Below are 16,274 nucleotides of genomic sequence, written 5' to 3'. Positions count from 1 at the left end.
GGGGGTTTCTGGTTTTCCAGAAACCCTCCCCTCTGCAAACGAACGGGCACTAAACATTGCCCTGTACTGTACAGCAGCCGCGGCGCTGTCACAGAAGCGTCCACGGCGGTGCTGTATTGTACTACAATACAACAATGCCGCGGACGCTTCTTTGACAGTGCTGCGGCTGCTGTACAGTACATCATCGCCAAAATGGAGCTGCTGCGCATGCGCTGCCGCATGCGCAGCAGCTCGCTCTCTCTCTCTATTTTCTTTTGGGGGTGGGGGGAAGAAATGCCCCCTTTAAATTCCTGCGTTTGCCCCTGGTCAGGGCACCAATGCTAACCTTCAGTGTTAAACAGGTTACACTCAGTGTTTTCTACAGGCTACACTATTTTGTTGAGTGCGTTTGCTTCTCTTTTGGAAAATAGAAAACATAAAAGTAAAGCAGAAAGCACACCTTAAACAAATGTATAACAAAACATTAAGTCAAATTAAGCTATTTTTATTTTTATTCTTTTTAGACCAAATGTTTGTGGATCCCGGTTTCACTCATACTGTTGTCCGGGATGGAAAACATTACCAGGCGGAAACCAGTGCATTGTTCGTAAGTATGGATCTACTTTCTTTCCATGATTAAGGAAATTAAGTCCGCTAGTCTAAATGTAGCCTCACAGTTGTAAGAAAGGTAAATATCAGAGCTGTCGAAATCTGGATCACAGTTGCAAACTCTTCTCTGCACTTTCAAGTAGCTTTCCAAACCTTTCCTGTCCTCTTTACTTACAAAAGCCATCCAAACCTCACACCCTCATGTCTCTTCTTCACAAGCAAAGTACTCCTTCCAAACCTCACAGGTTTACTCTTATGTATGGAGGGAAAGCAGTGCATACTTGAACAGTCTTTAGAGCAGTAATAACTTCTTGCCAACTGATTTTATTTTAATGGCTCAGCTCAAACGTCTGTTCCTCATCCCAGGGCAGTGAAGTCACTACTGTGAAAATCATGGTGGTCTTTAATTGTTGTGTCCTAAAAATAAGAATAGCAGTGTTTCTCTCCATTTACAACTTTTGAATTAATAGACAGAAGGTGTCCCAGTTGAATCATATAATATTGTGGCATTTGAGGTCAGCAACACTGAAGACTTCCCTTTGTTTCTTCCCAGAGGTGTTACAAATATGCCATGTGCACTTATTTATCTAGAATAAGGCCTTATATGGACATTTCTTTCCACTGGGCCTTGGGGATGATTTCCTGTGCTTTGCTTTTGCAGGTGGTAAGATAGTTCTGTATTCACAGGAGGTTATATCAACATGTGTATCTACTTTAGGGACACATTCACTTCAAGCGAAATGATTAGATCACAGCCTCCCCCTCAACCTGACCTATCTGTTTCCTAAAACCCATTTAAAAATCATGTATACGTTTTTTTGTAGAAGTTCATTTTAAATTATACTCTTATTTGAATAATCCGATGGAGAAACAGCAAATTCCATAACTGGTGGCATTAGCTAATAATTAATAAAAACTATGCTAGTTGTCCGTGCCAGTCAGTCCAGATTAGTTACACACTGAATAAACTTGGACAATAACATTTCCCCGCAATGATATGTCAATTAAATAAATGTCAATATATGTCCATATATTTGGGCCTACACAACCTTTGTAATTGGCTATAAACCTAAAATCATACTTGCCAACTTTTCCACGCTGGCTTCAGGGAGATCCCGGGGGAGGTGGGTGTACGGGGGCGGTGCTTGACGAATCACATCATTTTGGCCCCGCCCCCTAAACGCTTGTCACAATTTTGGCTAATTACAGCAGGGGGCGGGGCAAAGGTGACATGATATTTGCGTCAGTAAGCCCTGCCCCCACCACTTATCTATTGCGTGGGAACCGGGAGGTTGCCTTGCTCTCCCGGGAGGTCTCCCAGAAATGCAGGAGTCTCCCGGACATTCCAGGAGAGTAGGCAACTATGCGTTAAAAGCAGCTAATGAATCTCTAGAGACTGAAGTTTCTTTTACATTTCTGTCTCCATTACTGAAGTCATGTTGTCTTATCTCTCAGTCTTTGATTAAATCTTGGTCTCCATGAAAATGGCCACCTCCATAGGCATTAATACATGGACATAGGACACAATTTCTGAACTGTCAGCATGCCACAGATGGTGAAGTCAACCACGTCTTGTAGTAGCTCAGCATCAAGGAGAATGCCAGATTCTTCAGGGAGTGAGGGAGATCACCCCTATTTCAGAGAGTCTCCCTGACATTCAGGGAGAGTTGGCAAGTATGCCTAAAATTGTTAGGCTTGCATTCATTATCTGCAATCAGCTGCAGAGAGAAACTTCTGAATATACCACTATAATTTTTTGGGATTAGAATTATTATGGAGAATCTCTGCTGCACAGAGTCTTTTAATCCTTTAGTGACCGTATAGTACAGAAAATCTAATATTGGAGTAACAGACTTTGTAGAAGTGCGAAAAATCCCTCTGGATTTTTTTCAGAGGATGTTCAGATTTCGTAAATATGACTTATACTATTATGTAAAATCACTGTAAGGGTTAGTAATATGGGGCCTGATTCATTAAGGATCTTAACTGAAGAAATTTCTGATTTCAGTCTCCTGGACAAAACCATGTTACAATACAAGGGGTGCAAATTAGTATTCTGTTTTGCACATAAGTTAAATACTGTCTGTTTATTCATGTAGCACACAAATACTTGATAGCTTATTTGTACACTGAAATTTAAAGCTGATATTTGTGTGCTACATGACAGTCAGTATTTAACTATTGTGCAAACAGAATACCAATTTGCACCCCTTGCATTGTAACATGGTTTTGTCCAGGAGACTGAAATAAAAAGTTTCTTCAGTTAAGATCCTTAATGAATCTGGCCCATGGTTTTTAGTTCATATGTAATTTTCAAAAAAATTGTTAATTTTCTTGTTGCTCTTGAAGTTCAGAGTGTTCCATAATGGAAAGTAGTTTGAGAACTTAGGACAGTTTAAACTTAAACATAAACATAAACTATTGTACAAACTTATTTTATACCTCTGCTTTCTCTTAAAAAGAGAATATATAACCAGATGATTGCTGATTTTGATTGTGATTAGCTTGGGAATCATTTGAAAGACTGCAGGGAGACATATAATTGGTTGAGAGTTGAAGGAGACTGCATCTGACTGGTGCAGCTTATAACCAATCACATGCTGCTCCTTTTCCCTCCTCAAAAGTCTCCATAACACAAATTGACTATGCAGCATCTTTTAAATGTATTCCATTGCAGGATCTTCTTCACACCACTGAGGTTAATACATATGGTTTACTAGCATTGTTTTCTGCTAGTAAAGCACATGCAAATTGGTCTTACCTGTAGTTGCACCATATGCACTACTGCTTTTACTAGTGTTAAATAATGTCTCGGTTGCAAACCATTTACATTCCTGTTTTCTGAAAGCACTTTGTTCTATCCAATGAGTTTACCATGGGAAAACGCATTGGGAAGCCTGCAGTAAGATCTGACAACTAGTTAAAATGCAACTAACAATGCTTGCATTTGACATGTGTTTTCACTTGTATTAAAAGATGCTAATGTCATGCAAGTAGGTACCTGACCCAGGTCATCCTGTTCTGTATGACAACCTTACTTTAATACCAGTGGTGGCCACTGCTCTGAGCTGTCAGAATCAGGGGGAGGGTTATACAATTATTTTAAGTTTTTTCAAGCACATTATTTTTATAGCTATGTTGAATTTGTACATAGAATGTTTAACACAATCATCAGCAATAGATGGGTGATGACAATGGAGAAAAACATTACCTCCTGCAATTCTTTTTATTTCAGTACAGTTGAAACTCAGTGCACTACAACTTTCTATAAATATAAATGCATTGTACAATGATGGGGGGAAAAGTGACCGATCTTCTGTTTTATTTCAGCAATCTGCCGGAACTCATGTGGAGATGGATTTTGTTCACGACCAAACATGTGTACATGTTCAAATGGACAGCTTTCTCCAACATGTGGGGCTGGTGCAGGTGAGTGATAGAGTATGATACATATAGTATAATAAAGCATGTTTACAGACTCACACACACCCACATATATACTGTGGTCAAAGTAGAAGTAGAAATCTAGAAATGGCGGCATGGAAATTTTATATATACATATATATAGGGACACACGCACTGATAGAACTCACTTTGTGAGTGCAAAATAGAATATTTCTATGGCATTTGGTTAAGTTTCAGAACCAATTACAGGCATTTAGTGCTGTCACTATTGTTCTAGGTGCATTATTAGAATAAACTCTGGGAATACAAAATATTTCACGTTAAAGCTTTCCAGTGGGTAAAATTAGTTTTACATGCTATAGACCAGGCATGTCCAACCTGCGGCCCTCCAGATGTTGTGAAACTACAAGTCCCAGCATGCCCTTCCAGCTATCAACAGGTTGTCTACTGGCAAAGCATGCTGGGGCTTGTAGTTTCACAACACCTGGAGGGCCGCAGGTTGGACAGGCCTGCTATAGACCTTTCAACAAACATTCTGCCACAAAATGTCATATATAGAGACACTGCGCTATGGAGACATAATGATATTTGCAAAGAAAAATCTACAACAGTGTTGTAAGACAATTTCTGCAACTCTTAAGAGAAGAAAAAATAAAGTGTTTGGATTCAAAATTATAATAATGATTAATCTGTGAAAAGTATTTATTTATTAAGGTGTTATGGTGAAATATGTCAGTCGTTGTGGTGAGGGTGAATGATGTTTTAAACTTTTTTTGGAAATTAATCATTGCTGCAATCTATGCAGACCTTGGATTCTACACCTCCCAACATAAGACAACCTTTGTATATTATTATACAACCTTTGTGCGTTTTTTATATATCACTGCTACTCTTTTAATATTTTTCAAAATAGCCACAGTATCATCATCATCATTTATTTATATAGCGCTAGCATCTTCCGTACCTTTTTACAACAAACACAGTAATAAAACAATACTGTGTAATACAGACACACAGAGAGGTAAGAGGGCCCCTGCTCGTACGCTTACAGCCTATAGGACAAAGTCATCCCATAAGATGAGGTGAAAACCTCTTCTCATGTGGCACAATGCTAATTCTCACCTCACCTCCTGGACTCTAACATGACTCTACAGACCTTCCTCAGCCCTACAATTTCCAACCACACTCTAATCAATTATTGATTTCAGGCGGGAGTGCAGGGTGATAAGAGTCACATGTGCTATTTCCAGCGGTAATTTTAGCATGATGACTTATCGCAACTATATTGCAACCATATACTCAGCTGCCTCAGCGATACTGGCTGGGAGATGTAAGACTAATCTTACCGCTTCACCAAGTAAATCACAGGGGATATGCGCATGCTTGATATGCGAATGAGAAATCCACCACTCGTTATAAACCCTTTATTAGAGATGCTCGGGCTCGGTTTTCTAAAAACCGAACCCACCCGAACTTAGGGCATCCGAGTAGGCTCGCGAGCCGGCCCGGTACTTTCACACGTCCTCGGATCTGAATTGAGGCAAAACATCATTGCTGCATTGTCGGATCTCGCGGGTTTTGGATTCCATACGTACCACCCTCCCCAGGAGATCCAGCACCATTGCTCATACAGAAACGGGGTAGCAGTGTTCTTGTCCCTCTCCAGTCTCCAGTGCCATTGCTCAGTGCCATTGCTCATACAGAAACCGGAGGGGTAGCAGTGTTCTTGTCACTTGAAAAAAATTGACTGGAAATTAATGTTATAGAGGTTAATAATATTGTAGGAACAAAACGAGTCAAATTATGTGATTTTAGCCCAAAAAATAGGGATTTTTGAAAACAAAATAGGGATCCAAAACCAAAACACGCGAGGGCGGTTTTGCCTAAACCAAAACACAAAGTTTTCCAGTTAATCCAGATCCAAAACCAAAACAAGGTGGTCAGTGAACATCTCTAATCATTATATAATGAGCTAATATTTTAACATATTGAAATAAACTTCAACTTGAATTGGTAGTGAGTTATAAAACAACCAGCTAGCAAGCAGTAAATGTCCCATGTATTAGCAACACCGCCTCACAAAGTTTACAATAAAGTGATAATTTGATTAGGCAAGGGTATGCAGAGGTAGCATGTCCACATCTCTCTACAGAATAATCACTATTACAAGTATATTTTCTATAGCCTTATGAGAAAATCTGTTATATGACAATATCTGACATTGGCTGGTAAGACCAAGTAAGCAGCCACACAGCCACATACACAGGGGCTGGCTGGGCTGGGTGGCAGGGGACCCATAGTGGACTACCTTTTTTTTTCCTTTAAAATGTTCCTAATAGACTGCTGAGTCGAGTCTTGCCCCCCGGACTAAAATTTGCCAGCCAGCCCCTGCATATACATATTCTTTCATATTTTTCCATGGCTGCACTAGTAGCAGCAAAGTAGATATCCTGTCCTTATAACAGTGCTGGTTCTCATATATATAGGCAAAAATGGCCCAGAGGGTAATTGTCCCCCTTTGTCTCCTCTACCAACTACTGTTTTCATCACCAGGCAAATGGATCCTCTGAATGCAGGAAATTTTTTAACACAAAACTCCACAATGACATATTTTAGTTAAATAATCAAAAAACTCAGGAAAATATATTGTGGAATTTCAGAATGTCATTGTTAGGTTCTGAAAGAAGTTCATTTTCAGATACTTCCTTCCCTTGATGACAAATGGCTTCATTTTTTTATTCTTTCTTGCAGTAGCTAAAGGCTTTTAATTAAATCCTGTTTAGTGAAACCTGTATTTTCTCTCTCAGTCCTAGTTTTATCTCCAGACTTTACTAATTAAATGAGTGTTTCTTTTGGCGTTGGGCAATAAGAGTCTCCAGGAAATGCAGTGTGTGCTTTATAGGCAGTATCCAGAAAAAAGGGTCCCCCATGCAATATCAGGAATGTTAGAAAGTAAAGCAGGAGAGATTTACATAATTTGTATTTCTTGGATATCTGGGGGGAAATCACTAGCTTCTTAGATTGGAAGAACTTACTCTGTACAAAATGTAAGAAATAGCCAATTGTTTATGTGAAGGTCTCCATAACTTTGCCAGTCGTTTCTGGTGATTTGAAATCCATAGGCATCTATTTTGTGGTGTTACTTGCAAACCGCTAGTGAGGTGTAGACTAGACTCCACTTTATAGAAAGACTTTGTAAGGCATGCACTGACCACTTAATAGGATATAGAAACTATTATTCTACGGACATGTCGTGGAAGTGAGCCAGAAATTAAAAGTGTTAGATAAAGGAACATGTTAGGACGTTAATGATGGAATTGACCTTCACAGTATATTGCCTTTTTGCATTTTCAGAGTTGTTACTTTGTTCATAAGGAATCTGTATTTCTACTGCAAGGCTGCACAAGTCCAGGTATTCACGGTTAGCAACATTCAAGGTTTTATTTCTCAGCAATTACAGGTGTGACAGTCAAAATACACTAATGTATGAAGGCCAAGTACACACTATCAACAACCACTAATTTGAGCGCAGTCACAGACTTCCATCTAAACTCAAGATAAAAACAGAGAAAAAAAGCCTACGCTTGGTATATCCCATATTATAAATGTAATATAAATGCCTATATATATATATATATATATATATATATATATATATATATATATATATATAAAAACAAAAGGCAGTTGTTGTCAGTGTTTATCCTTAACACTGGATGTTTGTGTGTATCTAGTAAAATGCAAACAAGAGGTATTAGTTCATATTTTGATCAAAACATTTAAGCCTGCATCCCAACGTCCAAACTGAACTCAATAAGACACAATATCAGTAAAATAGTGCTGCACAACATTGTTAATGCAATTATTTTATAGAGTTAAGGTTTTGGTGTGAATGGACAACATCATCAGAACATTCTGATACTAATGATGACACCAAAATTCGACTCAATAAGATAACTGTATTGAGAATTGTATATATCACTAACTTTCTTATATTTAGTAGAATAATTACTACAAATCATCTGGTAATAATAAGGTATTTGACAGTATGCAGTATATTACCAATCATTAATCCAACTTTATGCAGCCTTGATCTGTAATTTGTTGTAACAACATACTAGTTTATCCTGCTCTTTTAAATTTCTATACTTTTGAAATTTTTGCTCTTTACTTAATATACTTTTTTGACAAATGAGTAATTTTTTGTTTTGAGGGCAGACCATAACTAGTATAGGAAGAATTATATTCATCACTTGAGCAGAGAAAATTAGTGGGCAGTAATCCTCAATAACCTAAGTATGCAATCGTTTCAATAGGTGTTCCAGTGAGTTTTGCCACGTACAGTCATAGTAACTCAGTATTTATGTAAGAACATAGCAACTCGGCATTGGGTTACTAACATTGTTTAGAGAAGGAAAGAAAGGAATTCTGAGGTAAAGTATAGAATTGGGCTTTTATATTCTGCATATGAAATAAAGAGGCCATGCAGACATATGAGTCAATTTCTGTTAGTATGTTACATTTTAAGTCTGAACAGCTTAGCTTAAAATAACTATATAAATAAATAAAAGCCTATGCTGCCAGGGTTGGAAGAGATAAAACAACACTGCACAGTTGAGAGCTTGGAACTCTTGGTGAGATAACAACAAAATAATTTAACTGTTTGGACGTATACAGTTGGGCAGTTGGGAAATCTAAATTGATTATTTTTCTACCCTCTTTTCACTCCTAGATACAAGTTGTTGTTAATTTAGGGTTTCTGTATTCTGTTAGCGTGAGCCAGATAAATGGGTATATTTACTCATGTAGAAAGCAATGATTCAAAATCTCCTCTTTGACGTCATTTCTATATGGGTAGAAAAGTTCGAAATTATATGCTCATCGGGCCTGAGTCATTAAGGAGAGCAAACAATAAAAAAGGAGTAACATTTGCACCTGGGCAAAACCATGTTGCATTGGAGGGGGAGGTAAATTTAAAATGTAGTGACAGATTTATAGTTGGGGTAGGGCATGTCCTAGATCAACTTTAAATTTCAGTGTAGTAATAAAGCTATCAAGTATTTGTGTGCTAGATGAAAAAACAGCCAGTATTTAAGTTATGCACAAAATAATAAACTATTTTGCACGACTTGTATTGTAACATGGTTTGTCCCAGAGAACATTTACCCATTTTTTGCCTTAATGACTCAGGCCCATCGTCTTTTGGAAACAATAGACTTCCATCCAATAAAACCAGATGATACCAAAATAGCAGTATGTCCCTTCCCAATTTTTTGTAGTGTTAAATATATATTCTAAATGTGCAGTATTATTTTATACTCATGGGGATCATTTTAGATGGAGCTGTTATGGGTCTTGTTTACTGTCTTTGTGCCTACTAAGCTTCATTCAACCAATAGACATAGTACTGTCAGAGTGCACATGGTTCATGGTTTCTGTCGTGATACTAAGCTGCAAGATTCATTTACCCAGGAATGCAATGCGTGAATGGGAGTCTTCATTTCAGTGGTTTCTATGCACTGTACATCCTGTCAGGCACATCAGGCATCCCAGGCATCCCTAGTAGGTGCATACAATACTCACTGGAAAGGAGTGGTTGCTATAAAGAAGACTTCTGCTCAAATGTGCATAGTAAGGAACACAAGTTCCTGAGTCCAAACTCCAGCATCTGAATAGGTTATTATGCTTACAGAATGTCTATTCTATATCCCCACCATCCCCTCCTATATCCCACCATCCAGTGTGCCTATACAAGGCAGACATTTGATTACTGAATTGTGGCACAGTTAAGCAAAGTAAAGGACCTTAAGATCACAAAAGAAAAATAAGCAAAATGTCAAAGGATCTCTTCTGACTGCCTTAAACACACGACAAATAATAATAATATATATATTTTATATTAATAATAATAATAATAATAATACATTGGCAATACATTTGTGCCGCTGGGGCACATCAGTCATGTAATATCATGTATGTTATTTATCCATATCTGGACTTCAAGGTCATTATCTTGGGAATTGTAATACTGTAAATAGATTGGTAAATAGATTCATAACTTGACTGCGTTAATAAAATGTCTAATGTAGAAAATTCTGACATATAGTGAGTTTAATAAAACATTTTGAAAGTAAGTACATAGTTGGTATAACTAGCAGGTTTTATCTGCTGCCTCTGACATTTCAATGTTACAATACATGACGCTTAAAATAGGCCTTGCTTAGGTGTCAGAATCCCTCTTTAATAGAAGATTTACTGCTTAAAATAAGGAAAATAAACTGTACATTGGTTCTTATTCACAGAACAGTGTGAGGTGTAGTCTTCTCCAGAGCAGGATGTATATATAATGTTTGTTATATATAATGTATGGAGTATTCTGAGTTTATGTATATACACGGCTTATAAATATGTTCGTGAAATGCGAAAATGGAATCCCCTCTGCCAAAATCCTGTGCTTACCCCCTGCTGTGACTCTCCAGCTGTTGGTGAACTGCAACCAGTGGTGAATTAAAGCTACAATGGGCTCTTGTCATGGGCTTTCATTCAGTGTGAACCTGATGCTTGACCACTCACTGAAACACTCATAATTATTTATTATCCACTCTAGATCAGTGGTCAAAGTGGACTAGTATACGGTGGTAGGCCAAACCGTCACTTTTCCTACTGCATTCATTGCTAAACTGTCAACTTCCATTCACTTCCATTTAACAGGCCACTACTTCTAAATTTCCATTTCGACCACTGATTTAGATTATATTACATCCAGCAAGCCTTATACTCCATGCAGTGGCAAGAAACAGGAAAATCTCTCCAAGATCATTGCAATATCCCTTCACTTTCCGTCAAGATTATACTAACAACACTGAGATTAAATAACGAAGAGCTTATTATATTGACTTCACAAGTTCTTTGGGTAAATTATAACTAAATACATAACTATAGTACTCATCTGGTATGGACTATGCACATATAGTGCAGTCCATATAACTATCATGTATAATAAAAACTCTACTTTAGCAGAGCAACCCTATGTATCTTATATTATCAGATTAACTGAATGCATAACAATTTATGTATGTAATAGTATAAGATACTATGCTAGGGTTACAACCAAACCCAGGATTTTGTTCGGATTCATTTGAATCTTAAGGATTATTAAACCTTTGGGATTGCATTTGAGCAGAATGACTATTGTTTTGGATTTTAAAAGAAATTAGTGTAAATTAGGATACACAATGGACCAACTTCAAATAAACACTGAACCCTTTACATTTGCTCTGAAGCAATAATTTTTCTCTAGTATAAAAGACCTTTCATAGAAAGATGAAATCCTGTGTGAAAAGAACACCATTTGTGCTCTTTCCATCAGCACCTGCTATTATTACATTATATCTATATTATATTATTTTATGTTATATTGTATTCTATTATATTATATATAGTATTTACTGGATTGACCAATTGGCTTTGATGGTTAAAAATACATTTCACCCAAATCAAATCAAGCACAATCAATCACATTTCAACTTGCAATTGTAACTTTCAATTCAGCAATGTCCTAGCAAATTGTGTCTTATTTTGATGGCTTTTCATCACTAGTAATTTACACTAGGTTCTAATTTCTGTTCAATCTGCTGTCAGTATTAGATGGGTTAAAGCACTGTGATTGCTGGATGTATTCACAATGATTCAAGAAAGGTTTGGCTCAGAATGTTTCCACCTACACCATCCAACTTTTTTTTAATATATATGTATTTTTTGGAACATAAAAAAAGAAATACATTATTTTAGTCCTAGCGAAAGTATTGAGCTGCAGCTGAACCAACAACCTGTTCTCAAACCCTTGGGATCTTTTTTTTTTTTATCCTTACAAACCTTATGTACTTTTTCCACTGACAATTGACCTTGGGAGTTCCTAGTTGTGAAATACAGTATTCCTTCACGCTTTGTACTCATTCTAATATCCCCTTTAACCGTTTCTCTGCCAGTTTTCACATTTTTGTATACACCAAGAAAACCTGAATTACAAGCTCTAAAATTCATTGCAGCCCCAATAACCGTAGTATTCTGAAAGAAGACATCTTATAGAATTTACAACTAGCAATTTTGTAGTCAACACTATGCTCCTACAAAGGTTAAATATACATAAAATTAAAAAAAAAGTACACAAACATCATTGTTTGTATCTGAAGCATTCAACTAAGATCATCCTGTCAAAATCTAACCTTCAGACCTTATGTGGGTGACATTGACTCAGGAGATGATCAGATGACCAGAAGGACATTCTTTCACTCCCAGAAGGTGAACCAGTTTCACCCATGGGCCAGGAGCATAAAACTTCATGTTCAAGTTCATTCCAAGAACTTGACTAGGAATATGGCGGTGGCAGGGACAGGGGTACTGGTGCAGCTACACCTAGATCCCAAACAGCAAGCTTTAGGAATTAACAATGATGGCATTAATTTTAACTTCAAAATATATTCAATGTGTTCCAACTGTGTTGATCATTACAAGCAGCACTCAGTAAGTGTTACCAAGTGAGGGAGGAGTAGGATCATTGCTAACACAGACTGTACATTTGGGAGAGGTGGAGAGAATGGCATGCACCGGTAGTGACTACTCTCTCAGCTCTGAAGGGGGCAGGGTGACTTACCTGCAGGGCCCCTCGCTGCTATGCTGTCCTCTCCCCCAACCCCAGGCAGGATGCTCTTATCTTATTTTTATGTATTCATAAGTTTGTGCTAAATATATGCTGTATGTATCTGTATATCAAAATACAGATATGTTTGATATACAAATGGGATGTACTGGGATTACAATGGGGCACAATATTTGAATCTGGGCCTGTTAGCAGTTATAATAGTTATCTGAAGTCAAGGCAAAAGTTTGGGTTCTGAGTAATGTGCTATTGATTCCATTTTTTTATCCTTTTTGAGTAGCCCATGTGCCAAATACGGCTTTTGTAAATAGAAAACAAACATGAAACAGTAAACAATGCTGTTTACCCTATGATGAAATGTTCTCAGGCTCTCACAGCACAAAAAATCCCACACTAAAATGAAAAGCATAAAATCTGTTAGTTTAGTCGCCACATAAAACATCCAGATCAACCCACTGCATAAACAAACAGCTGTGACATTCATGTATTGTATTACAAAGGATAATGTAATCAAACCATGAATTTTAAAGGATCTGTCCCAGACAAAAGGCCAAAAAAACTTTTAAACAGATCATCATTTTAACTGGTTTCTTTGGAAGGTTTCTACTCTCTTGGTTATATTAATTTGTTACTTGTGAAAATGAATGCATTGTTTTAATGTGGAATATTTAAACTGTGTGAGCCTTTCTTTTCCTCTGCATTTGTAAGTAGGTAGCTCTGTGAACTGATCTTGTTTATGTTAGCTAGGAGACTGCAAGTCCATCACTGAGCTGAGCTGAGCTGAACATAGCGTTCAGCACCTATTTATCAGTTTATAAGAACTTCAGTTATTTTAGGTATATTATTTATTTCAATTAAAGAGGCATTTGTATATATTGCAATTTAATAGTGTGCGTACTAAATCTTGAATCATATGATACATCAATTCCACACTTTTAGACAAATAGAGTAGTGTAATTGATTTGTTTTTGGGTATGTTGCCATCTCTGGAGAGAGAAGGTATATATAATACAAGTTAACCCGTGCATGATACTCATGCATTCTAGTCAAATCAAGCTACTTAAGGTGTTAAAAAGGTTCTTGTCATGCATTTGGGCCTAGCCCAGGCCTCCTCAGAGGAAGAGCGTTACTTCCCGACGCAAGCGCCCTTTTTTAACGTGGTTTTGTCCACATGTCACCACCTCATCATTTTTCTCCATCACCTCATCCTTCATCTTCATCGCCACATCCTTCATCAAGCTACTTAAGGTGTTAAAAACTCCCCACTGTCACCCCTGGCAACCACCAACCACTCCCAACTGTCACTTCTCCTTCAAGAAATATATAGGTCAGTGTATAACTCTGTCCAGCAGGTGGCGCTACAGCTTGTTTGTTTTTTTTTCACACACGCCACTAGGCATTTATATAGTAGATAGGACATATAATTACAGCATGCATAGATGAAAAACACCTGTGTGTATATACTCAAAACCTTTTAAGTTTTAGTGATACCAGCAGGATGAAAAACATTCATAAAACTATATCATGTGCAGTAAATTCCAAACATATTTGATGCAGAAAAAGTAAATTTTACGCTACAGTGTTACATATAAGGCTCCACATGGATGCAGCGTTTATGCGCCCAAAATAATAATTATACATTTGTATATTGCAGTACACTGGTTCAGTGATGCAGACACATCAAACATAATGGATTTGATCTATTGATTCAACTCCAGAAAAACGACATTGTTTGTCAATAGCAGTCCTGGGGGTAAATGTATTAACCAGTGGATTCTACAGTTGCGGATATTCGGCGACTTTGCAGGGGAAATTTAATGACTTTCAAGGCAAAACTTGCCTTGAAAGCCATTGCCAATTTAAAAATCTACCTAATTTCTCATTGAGAAAGGACTAAATATGATACATACCTTCCAACATTTGGGAATCCGGCATTGGGACAGGGGGTGTGGCCAATCACAATGGGGGCATGGACATGTCATGATGGGGAGTAGCCACAACTCCTAGGGGCGTGACCATCCTGGGGGCAAGAATAGAGCTTTCGTATTGCTAAGCTGCCCTGTGCTGACCTCATATCCCCTCCAAACAACTCCACTGTCATGTGCACCAGTGCACGCGGCACCCATTCACCACTGCTCTACCATACCACGCTATTCTGATCGGGATAGCGGGACAGAGTCCTCAAATCAGGACTGTCCACCTAAATCAGGACGGTTGGTAAGCATGCATGATGGGCTACAAAGAATTAATACAGTCTGTATTCAGGGAATTTTGCCTCAGTACTTGATCCATCATATAAATGATCTTGTCAGATTGGATACTTCCTGTAACAGAGATGCTTATTTGCATGATAGATCTCAAAAGACACTCACTGTAGCAAGTAACCAATCAAAAGTCTTCACTAACTGCATTATGAAACTTGTGCATGATAAAACTGATTGTTTGAAATTATATTTAACATTTCATGTTCAGTTATTTAATAGCTTCAATATGCTATTCAAAATAAAAATGTGAATAATAAATCCACAATGAAAATGTGCAGGTTATTATGTAGTCTCGATTTATGAGTTTATTAAATACAACTAAACTAAAATAAAACAGCATAAAAAAACAAATGTAAACTCTAAACATAATTATACAAAGTATCATAAAATAATGCTTCAAATGACTGAAAATGCAATAAAAGTACACAGACTGTAATAATTTACTGAAAAAAAATGTGTGAAGTACAGTAATACACCTCTCAATTTGAAAGCCATGATCTGTGAAGGGGCATCTGGACAGGCAAATGGGGAACACTGCTATAAGACACATGTGTAATTTGACTGTAATCTCTTAAAGTCATTCCATGTAGGAATTCTTGACCTCCTATTTCAGAGAAAGTCAAACCCATCTACAGCAAATAAAATCATTATGTGCTTCAGAGAGTGCATCTTTTATCTACATACTCTGCTGGGGGCCACAAGCTGCCATGGATCTTTACGGCTCTCTTCGCCTGCTCCAGTATGTTCTTGGGGTCAAGGACAAATCCTATTACTTCTTGGTAACTGCTAACATAATGGAATTCAGCTGTGTATACCCCCTGTGTGTTGGCTGTCTCTCGACCCCAGAAGAGTGGAACATTCATCTTAGACTTGGAGCTTTTATTCAAAAGCACTGACACATGCTCTGCAAAAGTAATGTTAGGGCACTGTGCTGTTTACAAGATAAAATGTGTTGTAATGTGAAAAACCTGGAATACCTATCATATAGTAAAATTATTTCCTTACTTGTCAATTCCAAACCACTAGCCTATTTATCGGTAGGTTTCTACTATTACTGTAATCTGCTTATTTCAGAGTGAGAGGTCCTTGCACATTAATATATTTTAATCAAGGACATACTGACTAATCAGTCTTTTCACGTCCATTTAGTCTCCCTTAAATCATTTGCTTTTTAGCAGAAATACATGCTCCATGTTTTTACTCTACAAATAAATATATCACAGAACATCCATAATTGTAGAATGCATCACTTTGACCATATCCTCTTATAAATCAAATATAAGTTAATTTTATGACTAGTTATACCAATAAACTATATACTCTTCCACTAATGTTCCATACAATACTTTTTTTCCCTC

General features: G+C 37.3%; 1 protein-coding gene across 1 annotated transcript in view; it reads left to right on the top strand.

Annotated features, from left to right (window-relative positions):
- Window positions 1-16,274, top strand: part of LOC142146196 (fibrillin-2-like) — a 120,321-nt gene that overhangs the window by 33,476 nt on the left and 70,571 nt on the right. The window contains exons 3-4 of the mRNA XM_075204630.1: window positions 504-586; window positions 3,919-4,017. Of these exons, the coding sequence (XP_075060731.1) occupies window positions 504-586; window positions 3,919-4,017 (182 nt within the window). The remainder of the gene's footprint in view (window positions 1-503; window positions 587-3,918; window positions 4,018-16,274) is intronic.

The sequence above is a fragment of the Mixophyes fleayi genome, chromosome 1 (assembly GCF_038048845.1).
Source record: "Mixophyes fleayi isolate aMixFle1 chromosome 1, aMixFle1.hap1, whole genome shotgun sequence".
Classification (NCBI taxonomy): Eukaryota; Metazoa; Chordata; class Amphibia; order Anura; family Limnodynastidae; genus Mixophyes; species Mixophyes fleayi.
The sequence above is the reverse complement of the archived record's forward strand: the minus strand, read 5'-3'. Positions and strand labels throughout refer to the sequence as shown.